Here is a 24,521-nt window from a genome sequence, read left to right on the forward strand (position 1 = left end):
ATTTTATTACATCAGTTGAAACTTTACAAAAAAAGCTTTAATTAATTTAAAAAAACAAAATTAATTTGATTTGTTTTAGCATGAGTAACATTAATTGACCATGTTGGTTAAAAAGAAAAAGATTAACACATACTATGCTCATGAAATTACCATCAACTACATTTATATATGTGTTTTTTTTTTTTCTTTTTAACATAGTTATATAAATGCAAAAAGATTCCTTCAGAGTTTTCAAAAACCTAAGCAATTGTATATGAAATTTTAAAAACACTTTCCCTCCCTCCCTCCCTCAGCTTCCTTAGGTCTTCTCCTTCTCTCGCATCTTACCAATTGACCATTCATTAATGTCATCTCTTACAAAGTTTTTGATTAATTTATGATGAATATGTTGTTGTATGGTTTCTTTTTCTTTCTTCTTTTTTTCTTTTCTTTTTTATAAAAGAAACTTTATTGTGATTTGTGTAATTGAAAACTTGTTTAAGAATTTTTCTTGCTTTATGACCTTGAATGTTCTATTTTATTTTTTAAAAAGTATATAATGTATTAATATTTAGAAATAATGGAATTTAGCGCTTTAATTATATCTTTGCATATTGCAAAGTAGAATATTATTGTTGATTTTATTATCTTGTATTTAAATATTAATTTATTGAAAATGTGTCATTTTAAGAATTAAGAAAATAGATAATTATTTGATTGAAATTATATCAATAATTAGTTATAAAAAAAACAAACAAAATGGGTAATTTTCAAAATTGAAAAAAACATATAGAAAATAAACATATCATTTGTTGTTTTTTATTATATATATGTGTGTGTGTGTGTGTGTTAACCCCTTCCATTTTATCTACTCTTACAATTACATAGAACATCATAAATTTTTAGATTTAGGTTTATTTTGTGTACTCTAATTTTATCTATTAGCTTTCTAAACGATTAATCCCTCTACAGTTAACAAATATTGTAGTTGAGATTATTTAAGCTTCCAATGGTGTAAAATAGAATGTAATTAACTACTTTTGTTTTACAATGTAATTAACTACTTTTGTTTTACAATGTAATTAACATCTTTATCTAAAAAATCCGAATGAACATTACATCATATACATACTATCAACCTCTATCAAAATTGGATGCCTTCACCTACATATTCAAAAAAGGAGAAAATAAAAAAAGCAACCTTTATCTAATTTCCTCCCTCACCCAAAATATTTCTGACTTTGACAGAACAATTCTGACGTTCAAGAATCTAAACCTAAAAAAAATGAAGATTATTAGAAAAATATATAGATAATAATTTAATACATAAAGTTAATATCCCCCACATGACCATAAAACTCCTATATATAAAGAACAACACATACAGAACCCAAAGCACAACTACACTTCAAAAGCTTTTTACAAGCAAAAAGGGAGAGCAAAAGAAAAAAAAGGAAGAATTGTAGGGATAAAAATGTCGAGAAAAAGCAAAACCTACCACCCAAGAGCAAGGCTATCAAGAGAACAGTTGCTTCTGATCTTCAGAAACCATGACAGCGACAAGGACGGCCGTCTGAGCACCACCGAGCTCACTGAAGCCTTCCGATATATCGGCGCCTTTCTCCCGCCCTACCGAGCTCGCCACGCTCTTTTTCATGCTGACTCCGACAGAGATGGATTCATCAGCGAGAAGGATTTCGAATTACTTGTTAATTATGCTGAGCAACGCCAATATACCGTCATTTGATTTTCTTTTACCTTTTCTTTTCTTTTTTGGGTTTCCTTTTCCATTTACGATATAAGGTTTAATGATCTCAGTCTATAATCTGTGGGACGTACCCGTAAGATCAAAGATGAAAAATCATGTGTGATCAAGATTATATATGATTTTTCATATTTTACTATACGATCAACAAATTATACTCGAGATCGAGAAACTATTACTAATAACTGCTTGTGAGTGTTTAGGGTCAAGTTCAAATTACCTTCATTTCCATTTGTTCTAATCAAAAACTGCTTATAGTTACTGTTCTTTCTTTCTTTCTTTTTTAAATAAAGGATACTTTCTTGTTGTAAACTGCTTATATAAGAAATGTCTTTGAATAAAGAGATACTTTCTTATTGTGTATTTGTACGAAATGATAATTTATATTATTTATTGAATTATGTTCGTCGGTATATAATTTTTTTAAGTATATTAAAATTAACAAATTTAGTATCATATTTTAAAAGTTGGATGATCTACATTTCAATTCCTATATTTGAATTCTATTTGAGCTAAAATGAATAAAAGAAAAGTTAGTGATTAATTAATTAGTTGTGCATATAGAAATTCCTTTATCATTTTCTTTTAATTACTAAGGTCCAAATATAGAATGGCATGCTGTCCTTTAGGATAACATTATATGTTTTGTATTTTATGTAATAATTTTGATGATTTTATTTTATTTTTCATTTTATTAATTTTTTTTATGATATATTAAGTTTGGTAATTTTAATATAATTGATTATGTGTGACATTAATTATCTAGAGTTTTGAGATCATGTAAATGAAATTTGAACTTAAAAACAAGATTGTTATTATTCAAGTAGGATATATTTCATCGTTATTTTTAAAAAAATATGCATGAAGTTAAGTGTCACCTAACGTGCAACTATATATATATGTATGTATTACATTTTTTTTAAATGTGATTTTGGATTGAGATGAATTAAAAATTGTAAGAAATTAAAACAATGAATTAAATAAATTAAAGAGACTCAATCATAACATTATTTTATGAGGGTATTTAAATTTGGTTATTTGATGCCTTTGATTAGTTGCATATTTCAACTGTCGTGTTACTTTTTGGCTTATGGAAGGTTTCTAAGCCATTCTTTAAATAAAACCAATCTTTATTTCTCAGTACTTTATGAGTTGGTGTCTTTATTTATTTATTTAATTCGTAAATGTTAGGACAAAACTCTTTTAATTTGTTAAACACAATATTGCTATAAACTTAAAAGGGAATTAATAAGAATTCATAACGAAGAATAAAATTAAAGTTTCCCACTAATTAAGGCTTTAAGAGGGTTTTAATAAATAATAATAATAATAATAAAGTAGTATAATATTTATACTATCAAACTTCGAGTTTAGGTTTAGATTGATTGCTTCATTCAATTTGCATTAATCAAATACCTTCGCCGTAAAAAGAAATAAACATTTCAAAGATCGGTTTGATATGAATTACGTTGTCGTTCTTCCTAAAATTGAAAAAAGAATAGAATTTTAGGATTTAAAAAAAAACATTTTATATATATTTGTATAAATTAAAGTGATGTGATATCACATGTGTTATTTGTTCAAGTTTGATAGAAATGCTTTGTGGTAATTAAAGTTTAGATTCATGTAAATTACCTTTTTGCTTTGTATTATTCCCTCTTCTCAAAAGTTTAATTACACTAGAAACTTAGGAAAATTAAACATAGGAGAGAGACCACATGAGTACTAATATAATTAAATATCTTTTACATCCCTTAGTTTTTATTTAACCATTTTAAAATGTTAAAACATTTTATCTTTAAATTTTGAGTTTGATTTCGATTTAATCTATAAGTTTTTATTTTTCTTTAACAAAGATTAGTAAAATGATATTTAAAATCATACATATCCTTTTAACAAATATACGGACCCTTTCGCATAACAACTTGCATTTCTTACTCTAATAAATTTTTACCTTCATCTCATCTTTCCAAAAAGAGAAAAAAAATTCAATGTCCTATTTCATTATACTAAAGTAAAAAACAATTAAAATTATAATGGAAAATGTCTTATTATTGTCTGCCAATTGTAGAGTATATTAGAAACTGATCTTAAGCCTTGTTTACAAGTGGTGTATCTGTTTGTTATGTCATTTTCCAAAAGAATAAGAATTTTTTTTTAAAAAAAAAAAGATGAATGAGTTTGATATTCTTTTCCAAAATAAACAAATATTCGACTTGTTTGAGATTTTTTTTAAATCTATGTCTGTTTGTTTCCGATTTGTCATTTGTTTTTCCCTGACGTCAAATTCTAAAAACAATTTGAATTATTATTATTTATTTGGAATTTTGATTTGATTTTTAAGGTGTTGCTAGAATTATATATATTCAAAACATAAGAGAGTGGAATCTTTTTTTTTTCTTGGAAAATTATTAACAAAAATAGAGTAATTTGGGCGGAGTCGGAGTCGTGTACAGGACACGGCTTTAATGAGATGGCAGGTGGATCCCATGCCTTTATTATTATTATTATTATTATTATTTAAATTTCTAAATTCCAATTTCTAAAAATATCTTTATAAATATATTTTCAAATTTCAATTTTCAATTTTCAAAAATATCTTTCCAAATTTCAAATGCTAATCTCTACAAATATTTTTCCAAATTCTAGTCTCCAATTCTTTTTAAAGAGATATATATTAACAAAATATGTTATTAAAAAATATATTAAACAAATATTTGTAATACACTGATATTAAAAAATATATATATTTTTTAGAATTAAAATGAAAAAATATGGAAAGAATAATTATATGGTAAGAAAATTAAAATATCTAATTCTACTATATGCCACGAATATCTAATTTTCTTTTAGAATCAAAATAAAAGTTGTTAATAAAAAAGATATTTTTGAATCAAAACGAGAATAGTTTGGAATTTAGAAATATATTTAATAAGAAAGATATTTTTGAAAATTAAAATTTGAAGATTTGATTATATATATATATCCAAATTATCCTATTGAATAGTTTTTCTTCTATTTTATTTTTGACATAAGTTTTCAAAAAAAAAAGATTATTTAAAAACATTCAAGAAAGTGGAAACAATTTTTAGATGCTTAATTTTATAGTAAACCAAAAATTAAAATAATTAAAAAATAGAAGGATTCATTTGGTTTCAGTTTTTAGTTTTTAAGAATGACTTTCTTACGGCTTCTTTGCTGTAATTTTAATTCATATTGTTTAATTAAACTCACTCAAAATTTTATAACCAAATTCAAAAGGCAAAAAATGAGTTTCTCAAATGAGTGTTTCCAGAAATAACAAAAAAAAATTACAAATTATTTACCCTTTATGATAAAAGAATTATAATTAGATTGATTTTGTTATAAGGTGTAAATACTTGATTTTGTAATAAAGTGTAAATAGTTTATCAATTTGATATTTTTGATAGATCATTTTTTTAAAAATATTTTTTAGATTTCAAAATTTGACTTAATCTATAGAATATTTAAAAGCTTAAAAGATGAGAAATTTTTTTCCCATTTTTGACCTTTTTTTTATAAGTAACTTCTGTAATAAGGTAGATGACAATGTTGTCTTTTTCCTTTTCTAATTTTATGCTAATTGAAGAAGAAATGAGACGATTTTATGAATTGATTAGGCAAATTAATTGTAACTTATGAATAACTAATAGCTCAAAAAACCGAAAATCTTTCCAACTTCTAATAGCTCAAGAAAACCAAAAGTTGTAACTAATAAACAATTTTATAGCTAAAGAAATCCAGAAGTCCATTTTCTAAATGGAAATAACTAATAATCTATTTAATTATTAATTTTTACACAAAATACAATGAATGAACCTTTAGGAATTCTTAAATATGGATGGCTATAAAAACCCTTTTTCTACCTTGGAGTTGAAATAGTCTTCAAAATAAGAAGGAATATCTTAGTTACATGCAGTTTTCAGTCTTGGGTTGTTCATTTTCTTACTTTTTTTTTTGTTAGTTTTTTATGGCTTTCTAGATGTGTTTATTTTAAAAATATATCTCTTGAAACTCTTTTACATTTCATCAATGTTTCAAGTTGATACATAAAACATGCACTTTAGAATATCTCCATTAGTTGCTGAGTGTTTGATCGATCTACCAACCTAGGGGCTAGGTTGATCAAATCGAGAAGTTATTGGGTTTGATCCAATAAATCCATAAACATCACTAAAAATGAAAGCATATTCGAAGGCCAATACAAACAACGATAGAAATTTCACTGATAGAAAAAATATATCCTTAATTGATAGTATGTGATTTATGAAGTTATTGTTCTTTTTTTTAAAAAAAAATTATTTCGACGTCTTTAAGAATATTTATATGTACTTACATAAGAAAAAAACTTTGGGTTTGCCACCCTCTCTTAATTTGTATTTTTCTATTCACTCGTCAACTCTCTTCATTAATTTAGAATTGGTAAACCGATATAGTATAGTTAATTTATTTTTCTAATAGTTATGCAAAGTAGAATTGTCAAACAATTATCATAGCATTCTATTTTAAGAACTATTTATGAGTTTAATCTTAAAAGAACAATTTGGAGGAAAATTAATCAATTGAAAATGAAGATGCTTAATAAAAAAGAAATTGTTAGGAGAAAAAAATCAAGCTAAGCTAAACAATAAAATGAAAATGAAACACAAATGTCACGTGGATAATACGTGTTAAGAACTAGTAATTTTTAAAAGAATCAAACAATAAATGAAATAGGTTGAAAGCAATAATACATCCAAGTTTAATTGGTATCATAGGGTCTTATATATTGTTTTTAATTAAGAAGGTAAAAAATAGAGTTTTGGTCTTGATTAAACGATATATTAGCTCGAAGAAAGAAGAATAAATAAACAAATTGGATTGGGTTTGTTCATAATTGGTAATTACTCACTCATTTTGGAAAATGACCTGTTTGTTTCTAAGTATTAAGAGAAAAACTGTGTTTTTAAATATAAATAAGTGAACCGCAATATTTATGCATATACTAAAATTTCATAATCTATCAATTAATATGACTTTTATTAGTATCTTTTTATTATCTAATAAATTTTAAAATTTTCGTGAGTTTTGAAAAATAAGTTTAAAAAGTCTTTTCAGGAAAGAAAGCTATTCAAATTTAATATGAAAAATTATAAATGTTGGCATGAGATTAAAAGGGACCGTTTTGAAAGAATAATATAAAACTTAGGTGCAATCCGAATATCACTCGTCTTCATACATTCCAACAATTTGTTATGTGGTGAATTTTTTTTATTATTTGTTTAGCGTGATCGATGAAAAATAGATAAACAAAAATACAACATTTTAGGATGCAGCTTAAGTAATACCCATTTTGAAATAAATTAAACCTCAATTTTAAACTACTGCATTTATATTTTTATTTGTATTAAACCAAAACCCACACCTCGAATCCACAAATCAAAGACCAAACTTGGATTTATCCATTGTTATTGTTTTTAGGCTAAATTATAAAAAAACGTCTCTCAATTTTGATGTTTGTGTAAAAAATACTTCTAAACTTTTAAAAGTTAAAACAAAATATCCTTAAACATTCGAGAATGGTTAAAAAATACTCTTGCCTTTAGTTTTGAGATGTAATGGAAATATCTTTTCACCTCCTCTATTGATATACAACTTATGAAAATGTGAAAATATCGATAAAAATATCAACATATCGATAGGAATTTAAAATTGTAGTTTTGACTTAAAAATTTTATTTTTATTTGGAGTGTTAAAAGTTTGGTATAAAAATTGTATTAATGAAAATAATTTTGAATTTTTCATAAGTTTAACAATATTTATGAAACTTCTTAATAGTCATGGGGTATTTTTGAAACAAAGTTTTAACGATTCCATCCAAAACTAACGAAAATGGTATTTATGAACTATCTTTCAAAAGTTCAAGGACATTTTTAAAACTCTTGAAAGTTGAGTCTTTTTTACAAAAATATCAAAGTTGAGATACATTTTTTATAATTTAACCACGCTCTTACCAAAGAAAAAAGATAAATCGAGAATTTTTATATTAAATTTGTTAAATTCAATAAAAAAAAGTTTAAATTTAATGTTTTTTTTTCCCGTCATCTTGCCATGTTAACATTTATAATCTTTTCTATATTAAATTCAATAGATTTTTTTTAGAGAGTGACCTTTTAAACTTTATGGACCACGATCAAATATATCTATTGTCTTAAATTTAGGAATCAAAAGGACTTTTTTTTTTCTTTATAAATAATTTCAGCCTTTGTTATTTAAAATATTTTTCAAGAAAAGAAAAATACTATAGGGTTATAGGATTAATGTTACGATAATCCCAAGATTATAAAACTAGTGTTATGTTAATATGTGTTTGTAGAAAGTTTAATATTAGTAATGTTATGATACTATGTGTTTGGGGGAATGATTAATGATAGATAGTATTATGGTAATATTTGTTTAGGAGAAGCATTATGATAGTAGTGTTAATGATTTTTTTTAATGTATATTTAATAAACAAATTTAATGTATTTTAATAAATCATATTAGGAATTAATTTCAGTCATAAAAAATCGTCTTTCTTTTTTAAAAAAATTCTTTTAGATCTTTTAAGTTTTCTTGTGCTTAGAAAAATAGTCTCATTAAGTAACTTTCTGTTTTCCACTTTTTATTAAAATTATTTTTTACAATTTTTTATAATATTTATTAAATTTAATACTTATTTTCTCTCAAACTTTCAATTTTAAATAAAATTAAAATTTTTAGTGAAATCCTAATTCTAAAAATGAAAACAACCCTTTGATTTTTTTTATATAGTTTCTCAAATTTTAATTCACTAAAAAATAGTAAAAAGTAATAATAAATTATTGAAGTTTGTGTATGCAAATAATATTTATCAGCTTAATTTTAATTTTAAAAAATAAACAAAAAATCTTAGTTAGTTAATCATTTTGTTATTTTTGAAATTAAGTCATGTTTCTTAACTACAAAATGAAATTAATAACCAAAATTTAAAAATAATAATAATAAAATGTCTTGAAAAACCATATTTTTCTTCAAATTTAATTTTAAATTTTAAAAATATTTGTAAATAGGTAACTAGTTAATTAAAAATATTATTGAGCTAAATTTTAATAAAGAAACAAAAATAAAAACCAAATGATATTTTTCTAAACAAAAAATAATCTTATAAAATTAATTTTCCTATTTTTTAAAAAAAATTACTGTACACCCTCTATTAATATTTAAAATACAATACTAAGTTTAAAAAAAAAACTAAAATTTTAATACTTTTTTAAGAATGAAAATAAAACTATATATCAATTTTTTAATATTCACAAAATCTCATTAATACAAAAACAATAGAGTTGTAAAAATTTAAAAATAAAGAGGTGTTATGGAGAGGGATTACAAGGGGTTGAAATGGGATAAGGATATCCTTAGTCTTCCTCTTATGCTAACCGTCCCAAAAAAAGAAGTGAGAGATTATAATAACTCTAATACTTCATAAATTCCCTTCCAAACTACCCCTAAATTATGGGGATACCAACCTTTCGAGGGATAAGTTAAAAGTCAAAATTAAGATATTTGGAAAGATAAATTTAAGAATCGAAGATTTGAAAAGAAAAATATAGAAAACGCTTTAAAATAGCTTTAAACATATATATGTATTCCTACAATCGCCCTTAAGCTTATCCATTCAAATACACATGTTAGAAAAAGAAGAAATTGTAATGCTTTTGGCAAAATCAATTAGGGTAATTTATAAATATAACAAACTATTTATTTACCCTCAATTTTTTCTATATATTTCTATAACAAACTTTTTAGATTTCCATCGTCAAATGGTTAGGATAAAGTTTTCTCCGATCTTCATTCTTCCTGAATACACAAACTAAGAAACTTAAACTTTGATGTGAATGTCACTACAAAAAAATCACTTTTTAATAACCCAGAAAACGATTAAAAAAAGCTTTAGCTCGGAAAACATGTTCTTAGTTTTTACTGGTGTTTTGATCACTCTCCAATCGCTAAATGGAAGGTAACTTTTGCTACCCACCCTCCTCTCTCTCCCTTTAATATTGCTTTTGTTACCTCACAATCTCATAGTTTGCTTTCTACCACTTTTTCCCTCAATGTTTTGGGTTTCTTGCAATTTCTTCCTCCTTAGGCTACACACCATAATGAGGGATATATTTGTCCATTTCTAACCATAATTATTATTGGAGGGATTTGATAACAATGATAAATTTGTCCATTTCTAAACTCTAGATTAGTAGATGGGTTAGTTGTTTGTCCAAACTGTATAGACCATTTTATTAGACATCCTCCTTAGACCAACCATGGAAAATAGGCCCAAACTTGCCTCTTTGGGCCAAATAAATCACATCTTTGACCTTAATATATAAGAAGAGTTTTCCTTTTCCCTTTTAATTATTTATACTATGTGAATGAGATCTCATATACCCAAAGAATGATTGTTTTAAAATGTTTATATATAGAATTGAGGGTTTTTTTTAGGAATAAAAAGATCATAGACTAAATTGTACAAAGATCAAAGGGCAACAACAAGAAGTAACATCAGAATTAAAAGTTTAGTTGCTTTTATTTGTTTCCTTTTTATATTTAACGGTAAGATTTAAATAGAAACAAATCCTCCAAATCAAACTTAGAAGTGTATGTTTTGATTGACTTTTAGATGTTTGAAAAAATGTTTACCAACACTTAAAATGTTAATCCAAACATATTTGAAGTTATAGATTCAAACGCCATTACAAGTCAATCTTCCCATTGTTGACGTACTTAATCCAAAGACCAATACAAAGTTCTTTACATAACAAAAATGGAGAGTTAGACAAAATTTAGAGTAAAACGATTTCTTATTATTGAGATGGGAAATAAAAACAACTTAACAACCACGTTCATCTATCACGGTAAAGATCAATTTTGTAATTTTTCAATTTAAAATATATATTTTTTAAAATTAAGGTTGAAAAATAATTTTAGTTATTGAACTCATATAAATCCATAATTTAGTCGCTAATGATTGAGTATTAATAGGGTAAATTTAGCTTTCATGATTTACAATTTATAACCATTTATTTCTTATGGTAAAAAATATTATGAAAACTTATGAAATTTCTTACCCATATAAATCGGTTAGTTGATCAAAATCAATATATTTTATGAACTATAAAGATCCTAAAAAAATCGTTGTCTAATAAAAGTAAAATTCGAAGAGATTTTTTTTTAAAGGATAGACTAATTTTTATCAAAAGTTTTAAGAAATAAATTATGTATTTTATAAAAGTGTTTTTTAAATTAGTGACCACAATGGCTTTTAATCTGTAATGGTAAAGTCATAATTTGAAAAGCCATAGAGGGGTATGATCGATCTTCCCATTTTTCATAATGCTTAGAGTCGCCATCTTCGTTAGGATTAACCAATTTCAAGTTAGATGAATGAAAAAGCAAAAAGCAAAAAGTGAAGAAACTTGGCTTGCGAAAATTTTTGTCTAACTTATGAAAAAGCAATCCTAATCTTCTCTGTTCAAAAGGGTTTTGTGATCTTTTTGAAACCATTCACATGATTGGTGAGCCACTTTAATTATGAACCCCAATTTCCTCGGTCTCAGCTCCAAAAATGGTCCTCAATCGCTTGCCAATGCCGTCGCACGGGCGGCTGAAAGGCCTCTTCCACCGCCCACTCGTGCGCTCTTGACGTAAATTCAAAAACCCTTTTGTGTTTTTGGATCTCTCTTTATATCTCCCTTTTTATGCACTTTTATCCGTTTCTGCAATTCCATTTTCTCTATGATTGTTGAAAAGACTGAGATCCCTTTTTGTGTGGGACTACTGATTACTGGGTAGTGATATGATCATGTGGGGTTCTTCATATTCTATGAATATGGCCAATCAAGGCACCTATATCTCATCATCACTGTCATGATTGTTTGTTGGAATACTTGAATTTGATATCTGGTTATCAAATAACCAAGTAATTGGGTTTTACTTTTATTTATGTTATAAGTTGTATTCGTATTTATATTATTGTACTAAATCTCTACGTTTTGTTTTTCTTTTATTGTTGATTCCGTAGGACTCTGGATTTTTTTGAAACATCAAAGATGATTAGAGTTTTGAGTGGGCTTTTGAATTATTGTTATCTCTTTGTATTATGGTACTTCTGGTTTTGGGGGGTAGTCTTTTTTTAAATCTGTGGCTATGGTTTTGTTGGATTCACTTGCCTAACCCATTCCAACGTGTCCCTACTCTGATATCTGATTCAAGCTCTTTTTCCACAAACCCGAAATTTGTTTGAGATATCAGTCTCTTTTCTCGTGGGGTTGGCCCGGCTCTGAATTAAAGTTCTTATGAGCTTTTCCATTTGCCCTTGTGAAGTTCTTATGACGCTTCACTTTCAGTTTTACTCAGCAATCTAGTGATTGGAATTCATAATTTTAAGAGTAAGATGATGATGATGATGATGATGATGATGATGAGAGATAGAGAGAGAGGTGGGGAAAGAATTCTGTGTGGTATGTCAATTCTAGGACAAGTTTGGTTATGGAAATATGCCAATTTCTAGCCTCAACTTTATAGAAAATTTTGAACCTTTTTCAATTGATTTTCTGAAATATTTATGTTAAGGTTTAATTAAACAGTGAAACCTATCTGTCTTTGATGTATGAACTTTTTCATAGCATTGTCAGCAAAGCGACTGAAAAAAAAAAATTATGTTCTATTCTGTTCTTCATTTATTGATTCATTCAATTCTTTGTATTAATAACACATGAAAAAGCATAGTCTATGCACAAGCCAAGGAGGTTTTCAAATTACTATAATTCACGATCAAGAATAGTGTATAAGAACAATTAATCATTGGCCTTTTTACATTAAATACCAACTTCATTTCTCTGAGCTTTTGGAAGCCATGCAAGCAGTTTAAATGATTGACACCTCTATGCGTAGATATTTTACAGAAATCCGTATTCGCAAGCATAGAAGATTTACTGTTAATCTCAACTCTTGACATTGGTTTTATCTTCTTTAGCTATGGAGTTCTTACAGTGAGCAATGGCAGCTTGAATTGCAGATTGCAACTCTTCCATGGTGCTATCACTTGTAGCAGAACTCATAGATGGAGTTGCAACGAGAAGGCCGCTATTTGTCGGGGATGTTCTCATGGATGCTGGTGCTGAGAATTCTCCTCTTCTTCCTCTGAATTCTTGCTTGTTTCGAGGATTCAAATTACCAGAAAACGAATAAGCTTGACGACGAATATGCAAGTTCTCTTTCCTCCATCTGAAGAACAACAATGGCCTAACCACTCTTGCATATCGTTTGAGAACCTGACTAACATCAAACCCCAACTTCCTCTTGTGCTTTGCTTTATCGTCTTGCTCGGTAATCTCGCATCCTTTTCGCCATCTCGGAAATCCAAACAACGAGAAAGGCTTCGATTTGGTTCTCCCACCTGTTTCAGTAGGTTCAGTTTCCTGATTCTTGATGCTGCTGGTGCTACAACTAGAGCTGTCCTTGAGAGGCTCTTCATTGTCCCATATCTCTTTGATTGGGATGGTGAAACTGTCCATGGAATTGGTGGAGGAACGAGGCGAAGAAGGAAGATGGGACAGGAGATGAAGGGGAAGCAAGTGGCCATGGAAGAAGATATCATCTGCAGGAGACAAATCAATGGCAAAGGAAGAAGGAGTTGGTTTGTTTTTGTCAGAAGAGGAAGAATGGAGAGAAATTGTGAAGGAAAATTCATGTGAAGGAGAAGAAGAAGCTGAAGGAAGAAGAGGGGAAGTTGTTGATGATGAGTCTTGAATTGGTTGTTGGGTTTCTTTTTCTTCAACCTTAAACTTCTCTGTTTCTTGCTTCTTGTACTCAGCAAATTTCTCTGCTGTATTGTGCTTCTGATTGGAGTTCATAATTCAGATTCTTAGATACTCTGTCTCAACACTTTTGATTCTAAGGATGTAAATTCAACTTTTTGGAGAAAGATAAGGAGATTATGAAGTAGTGGAGAGATAGAAAGAGAGAGAGAAAGGATCTTGTCTATTGACTTGCCTGAAAGCTGAGAATGGAATGTCTTATGTGGAAATAGCAACCCATTGAATTTAGGTTTGGTTTAAGTACATTTTTCTCTTCATGTACAGAAATGTGGGTCCCCAATTCAATCCAACAGCTATTAAAGTACTAAGTACTTTGATCATAGGGATCTCTTGAGAAATAGCTTATTTTGTGACATTATTATATCCTCAATAAATTAGAAAAATACTTCGGAAGATCGATGGTCTAATCTCTTGCTTTTACTCTTATTCAACTCAAAAATAAAATAAACAAAAAACACTCACTCTCTCTCTCTCTCTCTCTCTCTCTCTCTCTCTCTCTGTTTCAGATAATATGATTTTTGAGAAAATAGAAACTCAATTGTTTATTATTACAGTAGTAGAAGAAAACCCATTTTGGAGATAATATTTTTATTTGAGAAATTGGCCAATATGACAAATTAGATTGAAAATGACAAATGAAGAATATGTAATGTCAGTCAATCAATTTGAAAATTATGAGTGTAATGTCTTTTTTAACTTTCCATGTTGTCCTTTTAATTCAGCAATCAAAACTGTCTTAAGTTGGTCACTAAAACCATAGCAAATTACCTAACAATCATGAAAAAGTCGCTCAATCTTTTGACATTTTCTTCTAATCCAGAAATATTAAATACCACCTTCATTTCTTTTATCTTATTAAACTATGAAAGCCATCCTACTTATTTTATTACTATTATTAATATCATTATTAGACATTAATGGTGTTCCGAATTTTCTCCCTTATTTTTTTTTTAAAAATAAAATATATATATATATATTTTAATCACATTAAATTATTAAAAATTTAGAAAGGACATCAAAGCACAACATAATATTTGATTTGTGGGGAAGTATGGGGAAGACACTTTTCACAGCTAATCAATCCAGACATTTCTGTCCTCTAATTATTTATTGTATTTTCATTTTAATTGAAAGAGAGAATAGAATTTAATGTAATTAGGGTGATGAAGAAAATTTTGTCGTGTTTGGAGCCAAATTATTAACTTTGTTAAGATTTAGAAAATGATGTATATCAACTGTTTACAGCACGTGCCCCTCCTAAACCAACATATAATTTGAAAAAGTAGTACCGACAGTTAATGTTTTATTCCCATATTCTCCATTCACTTCAATTTTATCAATTCACATCCTATTCTTTTCCATTTCATTCAACATTTTCCTATTTTTCCATTTCATTCAAGATTTCCATCCCAGCAGGACAAAGCCTACTAATAAGAACGATCCTCTACTGCCGTTGGACCAAGGCCCGTTGAACGGTTAATCATGCTCTAGTTCTAGGGTATTGATTCGTCCAGGTTCTTGTCTCCTTAGAATTTAAGGACATGGAAGTACAACCTATAGAACAAATTCTTAATTTCACTTAACATATTTCAAAATAATTTTTCTTACAAAAAGATCACATATTGTTCTTGATTTCAAGATGGAAAAAAACCATTTCTAGAGTAAGATTCGACAGCACACGTGATAGGAGGAAAAAGGGGGGGAAATTACAATATTAAATGGGAAAAAAAGGAAGATAAGAATTTTCAAGCAGTTTGGTGGAATAGTAGACCCACACACGTGTGAAGGGTGGTCCTATCCAATACAGAAGGAGCAGAGAGTTACTTTTGAGGTATTTTGAATTAGCTCTCAGGTCAACAACAAAATCATAGAGAAATAATGTAAGAGCCATCCATTAGAGAGAGGACATTTCATATCTCAATATCACTTGAAATTTTAGAGAGAGGATTGAATGTGAAGTGTTTTGGACCTGTTCTCACTGGAGCTCATGGGTTTTGTTTTTTATTTTTATTTTTTTTATATATGTGAGTGTTCAGGCCAATTTATGCATGTTTCGACTGATCTCATAAGATAACCCGCCTAATCTTACAACATTTGGGTGTTAATAGGTGACCACTTTGATTGAACTCATGGGTTTGTAAAGTTATACATTGTAACGACGAGCGAGAGGTATTGGGCAAGTTAGCTAAGAAGGAAAGGCTTTGATTAAGATAAGTATCGAAAGGATCTGTGGGTGAGAGTAAATGAAGAAGATGAGTGGATATGAGTATCTCAAATCATCACAAGAGAAATGAAAGGAAAAGAAAAGCACAGGACTTGTGAAAATGGGTCCTTAGAATCTTTGTCCCGACTTGGATTTACAGGTTATCAATGCACCTTTCAATTTTTTCTATCTAAAATGATAATTGAATGAATCTTAAGGTCAAACTTCCTACAAATCTGTTTTTGAGATCAAAATATGCAAATCTCTTATGTTTCTATTTCTCTCTCTCTCACACTTCATCTGATCAATAAAACGACTTGCATCGACTCGACATGACTCGTAATAATGGGGGGTAATGGTGGAATAGTCAAAGAAAGAAAAAGAAACTTTTAGATTTCTCACGTCTCTACGCTCAAAAGGAATAAAATCTAAAACACAAAACAATAACAAGTCCCTATTAGCTAGCTTGCAGTTCACGTGTGGGTTGGCTTCTACTGCCAAATACAACCAAAACAGTGTCTACTTCCTACCTTGTGGCTTGTGACCACAACACGCACTAACCTCGGGTCGTCTATATCTATGGTTTCGCTATCCTATGGCACAATAAGTGAGAAGACAATCAGTAAGAGGGAGGATAAGTGAACAGAAAGGCCAGATTCAAGTGTACATATTGGTTCAGAGAGTTGGCAATAAAGACTGGTCAAAAGGTAGGAGATGTCAATGTCTAAATAACCGATCAAATTCTTGAATCCATTCAGGTAAGAACAACAGAAAAACATAAAAGATTTCAATTCGTACATACAAACTAAAGTAATGGGTATTGGACGATTTTCTTTTCCTCGGAAAAAGGGGACTGCCAATATTTTCTATTGATATGGTTCATCATCTTGAACATGTCAGAGAATGTAATCAAATGTGTATGAACAATTCATCTAGACAGCTGTGTTGCAAGGGATTTCCTCCTAACCAACAGTGAGCTAAAAATATCTAATTAAATTCCCCTATATATTAAATTACAATGACGAATATGTTCATTCAGTGGCATTGTAAGTTGGAAGGACAAGCAGATAACGGGATGAATGGAGAAACTAAAATGATTTACCTTCACTCTTCAGTGTCATATACAGGCGACTTTATCGAAAGCTTCCCAAGATGCGAGGCAAGCACGTCAATCATAAACTGGTGTCAGAAAACAGTATCCAAAAGCAATCAACTCTAACTGGCAATCTCCTGCCTTGAATAGTAACACTAGAGAGCTATATTTCCCAATGGAATTGTCGTGGAATCCAAAAAGTGATCCAAATTCTCAATGAAAGCAATGAGAATTGAGGAAAACCTCCGAGAGGGGTCCATTTTCGAGATGAAGGTCAACTCTGAAAATTTCTAAGACTGGCCATTTTCAAGATCGCAATCAACTCTGCTCAGTGCACCCACAATGAAGTGTAATTGAAAAGTACGCTAGTCACTTCCGCTGCTGTGTCTATCTGTGCAGAGGCATAAGGATAATTTTTAACCAATTAAGGACCAAATCTGTACAAACAATTTGAAAAGACAAACACGCATACTCAACCATACACAAACACAAGATCCACAGACCTCCAGATGGTCTTTTTCCTTCCATAGCTTCTTTCTTCTCTGTGCAACCTAAGCATAGAAAAGGTCCATCCCAAGCACGCAATTTCCCTCGGTTAGATGAGCCGGCATATATGGAGACACCCTCCCGAGGTTGGATCTCAATTTGGCATATTGCACATACAAACAGCTTAAACATGTTGCAGACTGGATACTTGGAATCTAACCTGCATTTCAGAAGTTGAAGTCAAGAGCATATTTACTATAACTTAGCACCAGTACTAGAAAAGTAACAGTAAACCAGAATTCCCCATCTGAGTTGATCATTAAATTGTTAGCTAAATTAATTTAACTTCTCTGCTGTTAAAGCACAAACCTTTCTGACAGCATAGCCGATCCTTCCTCAAATAATTCCTCGACAACATCTGGCTCATTATATTCCCTCTCAAAATGAGAAGATGATTCAGAAGACCTTTTGCGGAACATTGATTTAAACATTCCTTTTACCTGCTTCTTCGGTGGTGGCAAAGCAGTAGATGGTTTCTCCCTTGGTAATACATCAATCACTATACATGTAGTATCATCTCGAAGTCCCTTTGACTGAACTGCTTCCTGGAAAGGAACGCATTCAATTAGTTAGAAAATCATCATAACATTAAAATAAGTTATTGTAGCAGTATAAAAACAACGACTAAGAGAATCAATTTGTAACAATCAATACTTTCACAATCTGTGCGGCAGCAGTTTCCACTGGCATCCCCCGACAACAATCATAGGCTGTTTCAGCTGATAAAGCATCCCAAACACCATCACTTGAAATAATAACCCTACCACCAGTAGAAGATAGCTGCAAGATTAAATAAGAGCATGAATTTACTTGATAAAAAGAATGTCATTTCAGATGCAGATTACACAAATAAGTTGCAGTTCAATTAAATATAAAAAACTAAAACCAAGAAAGCAACTGGTTCCCTGACAACGATGAACTAAAAAAACATAAATAGTTTACTGATAGCTGAAAATAAGACCAAAAGTTCAAGAGTCTGGCCTCTCCTCCATTAAATATGTCCTTAACCACCAAAAGGACAATGTATACGATTTTCCTGTCTCTTTAGCTTTTCCTATTTATGAACTCTCTATCCTTCAACGGTTACATTGGCCATTTACTCTCATACACAGCTGTGTAACCATCAAAGACTAATAGTACTTTCTCATCTTTAAACCAACCCTAAATTCTAAACTGCTTAAAACAAGTTGTATTTGTTTCATCTGACATCTCCTGCTACACAACTCTCTTATATATAAAATTCATCAGCAATTCAACTGGACCACATATTACCTAGCTCAGTTAGTAAGATACAGTTCGCATAACTGTATTACATATTAATTTAATGTTTAACAAAAATCTGTGAAAGAGTATGATTTTTCCATAATCACCTATGGGACCAACAATCCAGTAAAATAAAGCTCCAATCTTATCCTCATATAAGAATATAATACGTTTGACTATTATGGATATCAAAAGATATTGAAGATCCAAACAAGGTTCACATGCAGATCACATGCCAAAACATGGAGAAAGAAACAATAATAATAAATTAATGAGTCACCATCTGTGCCCAGCCAGAAGCAGTTATATTCACATTTGGAAAAAGGAGTTTCTATAGGCAACAGCCTTGTGATAAATTTCAATAGCAAAACTATTACATAGAAAGAGAATTGGTTTGTAGCAAGCAAAGATCAGTATAACTTTTAAATATACAACACGTAAAAAGAAAACATTGCTGGACAGTACCTTAACTTGCTTCACATAGGGAACAGGCACTATAAACTCGCCAACATCCATATCACCGATTGATCGTGATAGACACAAGCCACCAGGCCAGCATCTCAATGGACCAATCTAAGAAAAACAAAGGGCATGCAAGTTAAGCATACAAAAGTCAGTCTGCAAAATTTAAGTTGAAAAGGTAAGAATAGCTCATAAAAAATCAGTCAAACAACTGTACCTCTGCACCACCACCAGTATTCAGCCGACCCACCTCACCACCACTAGCAATTATACGCTCTCTCCTATTCAAAAGCATTCAAGAATCTCAAGCACAATAATAATAACTAAAGTGGGTGGTATGAAGTCATATTGCAATAAAAGAACCACATACTCTTCTTCGTTGCTTTCTAGTCTATGATCTGCAGATAAGTAGTATATGCCGCCTTCAGATGATTCTAAAGTGCAACGGGAATCTCCAACAGAGGCAACAGTGAGAACCCATCCCTCAATGATCATGAAGGTGACTGTGGTTCCTGATGTTTGTGCTGAAATAACAACAAATAGCAAGGAATCAATATCTTAAGGTTTTATACGAGAACTGCAACTTCTGGGCAGGGAACTTATAAGAGAAGTTGTAAAAATGATAAGGCCACAAACGTGCAGCCCATAGACTTTTGGTTATCGAGCAGAATTGGCTATGTTAAATACTTTCAAGACTAATTCTGAGCAAACAAAAATCATAAAGTCACACATATATTTTCTTTTTTCCCCCAAATGAAGTTGCCAATTTGCAATCTTGAAAGCACCATAATGGTAAACAAAAGCTTCCCCAACCCTTTCATCACCATACAAAATAAAATGATCTCCATTCCACAATTTTCTCTTTCTAAGGTGAGTGACTGTGGATTACCCCTAGAGAAGGTAGCCAAGAACAACTCAGATCAGAAATTTAATTTACATGGAGATAGTCTCACCTTTTGCTTGAAAATCTTTGTCTGTCTTCACAAAACCAGCAACCAAGGCCCTTGGCAATGCTGCAATCCATTCGTCTCTGTTGAGATCTGATGGAATAGCAGCTAAAACATTGTTCAATAAATTCTCCTTAGCATAAATGGCAGCAGCAGATCCATTATGTCCATCAAAAAGCTGCAAACATGAGAATTCAATTTTAACTTACAAACAGAAGTCCAATCTAATGCAGCAAGATTTCACAGAGTACATCAACTTTTTCAAGCAAACAAAGAACCTACCCCGAAAACCGAATACGTTGAAACTCCATCTCCGACCACTCTCTCGCATTCCGTCTTTAGTAATGTAAAATCCTCCCCTTTCTTACTCTGACTCGCCTGACCATGTACGATTTCCGGTCTCTCAATCTTCTCAATCGCCAATTCACGCTTCAGGAGCACGGAAAGCGGGACTGTATGATGTTCACTCCTCGTGGACATTGTATTTCGCGTCCTCAAATATTCAAAACGGCCTTCCGCAGAAAATATGCAGCGTCCAACTCTAAATCGTCATATCTAATCGAACAAATCCTGCAAAATAGATCATCAAAAGCCGGAAGAACCAAACAATTTACATGCATATACACCAACATTGTAGAACTAAAAAAAAATAAAAAAATCGTAATACGCTTCAAGATACAAATCACACCATCATTACTGCCAAACTTTCGAGATCTCCAACGGAAAGATAAAAAATTTCCACAAAAACAAAATAATTTATTAAAAAAATAACAAAAATAACAACATTACACACACGAATCCATACACAATTTACCACGAATTCAACATCGGAAACAACTTGATCCTGAACAAATTATTTAGAGGGAAAAAAAAGGCAGACGACATAAATAAATTCGATGCGGTTCACCGGGGATCAAACGATTATCATACCTTACAAACATTCCAAAATCTTGAAAACCCCAACTCCAAAGTAAAACAAAAAAAACAAGAAGTCCAAGAGGAAAAGAAATAGAAAGAGGATTTACAGGCAAGAGGAGACAAAAACTGAGGCGATTGATTAATGAATAACTACACCAAAATTGGAAAAAAAGTCATCAATCGAATTGATTTCTTCGATCGAGAAACGCGGATCCCGGCATCCTGCAAAAATTCCATAGCTCTTTCGAGCGCGCGAGAGAGAGAGAGAAAGGAAAGAGGGAGGGAGGGAGAGAGAGAGAGATGTAATTGGAAAAAAGGAAAATTAAAAAAGCGTAAATGAAGGAGTTTTGTGGGTGTCCTTTTTGTGTGTTTTACAGGTGACATGGCATCAATTAATAAAATGAAATAAAATAAAAATATATAAATGTAAATTCGTTAATTTGGCGCCCCGAGCCGGTTAGAAGCCGACATAGCTGTCTTTGGCGCTTGCGGCGCCTCGAAAACCGTTGATTCAGCATTTTGCCTTACGTTGACTTGTTGACTTAACAATTATATTAAATAAATAAATAAGAAAAATAACATGCCGGTCACGTTTACGGTCTGGGCCTGCTTTTCTTGGGCCCTACTATATCTTTTTTTCCACATTGGATCCGGTCCACTTCCAACCCCTCTCCACTCCCTTTCACTTCCCTTTTGCCACGTGTTGCCTTTTTACCATGTGGAAATTCAATTATTTGTGTTATCCTCAAAAGTTAGAAATTCTCGAAATTTATAAACTTATTATTCTAGAAACTAAGTAGTTAATACAATATAAAATTCGACGTTTTGTAGTATTAGGATCTACAAACTCTTCGAGTCAAATAAGGGGTCTATCGAATTTTACTCTCTCATATATTTGGGCTAAATACCTCTTTAGTAATGGTTAATACTTGGTGTTTTTTCAAATATAGCAAAATAAATTAAGATATAATAAAATGTCAAATTCTATAGATTATTGTTTTTAAACTTTTATTTTGTATTTTGAGAATATACATATCAACTATCACGTATAAAAGATATATTTTGTTGAGGGTTGTCTTGTATGGCCTAAAATTCAAAGGCAGCCTAATTCCAAGAAAAACTGGAAGGCGAGGATGTGAAAACACACTTTTTATAAGAGAAAAGTCAAGACTTGAGTTATGAGTAGATCAACCAAGCCGATGAATATAAAACTAATGGAAAATAACTAAGACATACTAAATCTAGCGCTTTACAGCCTCAAGTATAACAAACTACTTCTAACACTGGCGAGGTCATTACACGCAATCACAAGTGAATGTATAGATCTTTATAAGAAGTCTCACTCAACAACGCCAATGGAAAAGAGTAAATAATCTCTCCAAAGAGAGTCATGACTTTACTTTTGTCTGTTTAGTTGAATTATACATTTCATGTACTAACCTATATGTTCGAAGTGGAGTAGATTCAATACTATACTAGTGCAAGAGGAACTTTCATGTAGGTCAATTTAAAAGTGAAAAAAATACTACAAAAATGTTGTTCAATAGTCAAACCTACGAGAGTTTTGTGATAACAATAAACTCGTAAGTTTTCTGTACCAACTATACATACTTTTACCAAAAAAAAAAAAAAAAAAAAAAAAAAAACTTTGTATAGCAGTACAACAAAATATTGGGATTGGAAAGCAATGAACTTCTTAATAAAATCTTGAGGTATAAATTAATTTAACTAACTTTGGTTACTTTGTTGATACTTTATTTAGGAAAACAATTACAAAATAAGGGATGAAAAAACCATATTTGACAAAATTTGATAAATGATTAGGTAAATGATCAAAACATTATTAAAAAAAAAAAAAAAAAAAAAAGGACAAAACATGTATTTTCTTAGAGCAATATTGGTTGGGTTCCATTTGAAGTTTTAAAGAGGAGTAAATTCCATTAATAGAATAAGAGGTAATTAATTAAGAGGTTATGGAATTTCAATTCCAATATTTGAAGTTTTTTAAAAGTTTTAGATTTAATGTGAGTTAGATATTATCAATCTTCTTTAAATCTTTTTAATCTTTGATCTAATTGAAGAACAAGAGGTCTTATATTCCATTTTCTCTTATCCAAATATTAGGAGTCACCTTGTAAAGATATTGAAATACTTTCTTCTATCTGCCTGATATACCATTACTAATTTTCACGCTAAAATCTTCATATTTACTGTGCTATAAAAGAAACATATAACATTATTCGATAAGAATCGTTTAAATTCAATTAAACCTAATTTTTTATAAGAAAAAAAAGAAACTATTTATCTCTAGATTTTTTAATCTAGTTTTTATTTTATTCATAAATTTTAAAATGTCACATTTTGATTCTAAATCAATATCACTTTTACCGTTTAGATTTGAATGTTGTTTAATTTAATTCTAATATTTTAAATTTAATACTTTCAACCTTAAATTATATTAATTAATTTAAAATTATTAAGAAGTCAAATTATAGATTTAATTTTTAATAATATTAAAAATAGTAAACTTAATTAATTATAAATATTTCCAATTAATTAATACTAAAAGCTTGTCATATTAAGTGAAAAATTGAAGCTAAAAGTATAGAATTTGAAACAAAAAGTTAAATCTCAAACATATAATTATAATAATTTTTAAAATTAAATTAAAAATAAAACTCTAAACTTAAAAGACCAAAAACATAATCTTTAGAAAAAGAAAAAGAAAAAGAAAAAACAAATATAGATTTGAAAACAGAAATAAATAAAGAGTGCATAGAGAAAGAAAAAATGGAGTCTTGACAAGAGGTTAGAAAATTGAAACAATAATGAAGTGAATAAAAGTCCGATTGGGTATGGGCCCCACTCGGGACAGCGTCAGGTTTGGGCTTTGCAAAATTAGCGGCGCCGTTAATTGGCAGTTAATTGGGAAAGAAACAAAAACCGCTTGAAGAAGGTGAAACCCAACCACACCCACCAAGTCAAAACCAACTTTGTTTTCATTCATTCATTGTCCATAATAAACGTTTTAAATCTCACAATCTTCACATTTATTTTCTCATCTAATGTTTTTCTATATAAATATTTCTTCCCAAAAATTATAATTATTTTCCCATATCTGCTCATCATATTGACTGCCTAGAAGTATAAAATGTCATGATCTAGTGATATGTTCAAACATGATATCATTTTATTCTCTCATTACAGCTAGTCAGGTAGAAAATGGTTACGTAAAGATATGGTATATCCTTTTTATATAGAGGTAGAACCAAGATCTAAACATCATATTTTCTTTTCTTGTGTTTCATTGGTGGTTTACAATATCAAAACATCAATTATTGATTTAAAACCTACTAATATATAAGAAGAAGAAGAACAATAAAAAATAAATGGATGGAAATGTGGACATGCAAAGGTAATTGAATACAATTAGCCAATAGAAGTATGGAAG

At 29.8% G+C, this 24,521-nt stretch overlaps 2 protein-coding genes across 7 annotated transcripts; both read right to left on the minus strand.

Moving 5' to 3' along the window:
• Positions 1-12,568: 12,568 nt before the first annotated feature.
• On the minus strand, positions 12,569-14,026 carry LOC103493534 (BRI1 kinase inhibitor 1-like). Its single transcript, XM_008454317.3, has one exon. The coding sequence runs from the start codon at positions 13,672-13,674 to the stop codon at positions 12,763-12,765; it is 912 nt and encodes a 303-aa protein (XP_008452539.2). The 5' UTR covers positions 13,675-14,026; the 3' UTR covers positions 12,569-12,762.
• A 2,544-nt stretch (positions 14,027-16,570) lies between these two features.
• LOC103493532 (probable protein phosphatase 2C 12) lies at positions 16,571-21,401 on the minus strand. 6 transcript variants are annotated; one of them, XM_008454314.3, is made up of 10 exons: positions 21,178-21,401; positions 20,435-20,707; positions 20,159-20,330; positions 19,576-19,729; positions 19,423-19,486; positions 19,209-19,316; positions 18,135-18,260; positions 17,790-18,025; positions 17,438-17,640; positions 16,571-17,321 (listed from the first exon to the last, which is right to left on the minus strand). In XM_008454314.3, the coding sequence occupies exons 2-10, from the start codon at positions 20,630-20,632 to the stop codon at positions 17,263-17,265; spliced, it is 1,320 nt and encodes a 439-aa protein (XP_008452536.1). In that variant the 5' UTR covers positions 20,633-20,707; positions 21,178-21,401; the 3' UTR covers positions 16,571-17,262. The 6 variants fall into 6 exon arrangements, with proteins under 6 accessions (XP_008452536.1, XP_008452534.1, XP_050943859.1 ...); XM_008454312.3 differs by having other exon boundaries at positions 20,435-20,722; XM_051087902.1 differs by having other exon boundaries at positions 16,571-17,325; positions 21,178-21,399.
• Between the last annotated feature and the right edge of the window lie 3,120 nt (positions 21,402-24,521).

The sequence above is a fragment of the Cucumis melo genome, chromosome 7 (genome assembly GCF_025177605.1).
Source record: "Cucumis melo cultivar AY chromosome 7, USDA_Cmelo_AY_1.0, whole genome shotgun sequence".
Taxonomy (NCBI): domain Eukaryota; kingdom Viridiplantae; phylum Streptophyta; class Magnoliopsida; order Cucurbitales; family Cucurbitaceae; genus Cucumis; species Cucumis melo.

Bases quoted from the DNA above. Each gene is read 5' to 3' on its own strand.
- LOC103493532 (XM_008454314.3), bottom strand. From the start codon at position 20,632: ATGTCCACGAGGAGTGAACATCATACAGTCCCGCTTTCCGTGCTCCTG. The intron at 18,261-19,208 runs GTACTGTCCAGC...TTAATCTTGCAG, and splicing joins CCTATGTGAAGCAAGTTAAG to CTATCTTCTACTGGTGGTAG. The intron at 18,026-18,134 runs GTATTGATTGTT...GTTCCTTTCCAG, and splicing joins CTGCCGCACAGATTGTGAAA to GAAGCAGTTCAGTCAAAGGG.
- LOC103493534 (XM_008454317.3), bottom strand. From the start codon at position 13,674: ATGAACTCCAATCAGAAGCACAATACAGCAGAGAAATTTGCTGAGTAC.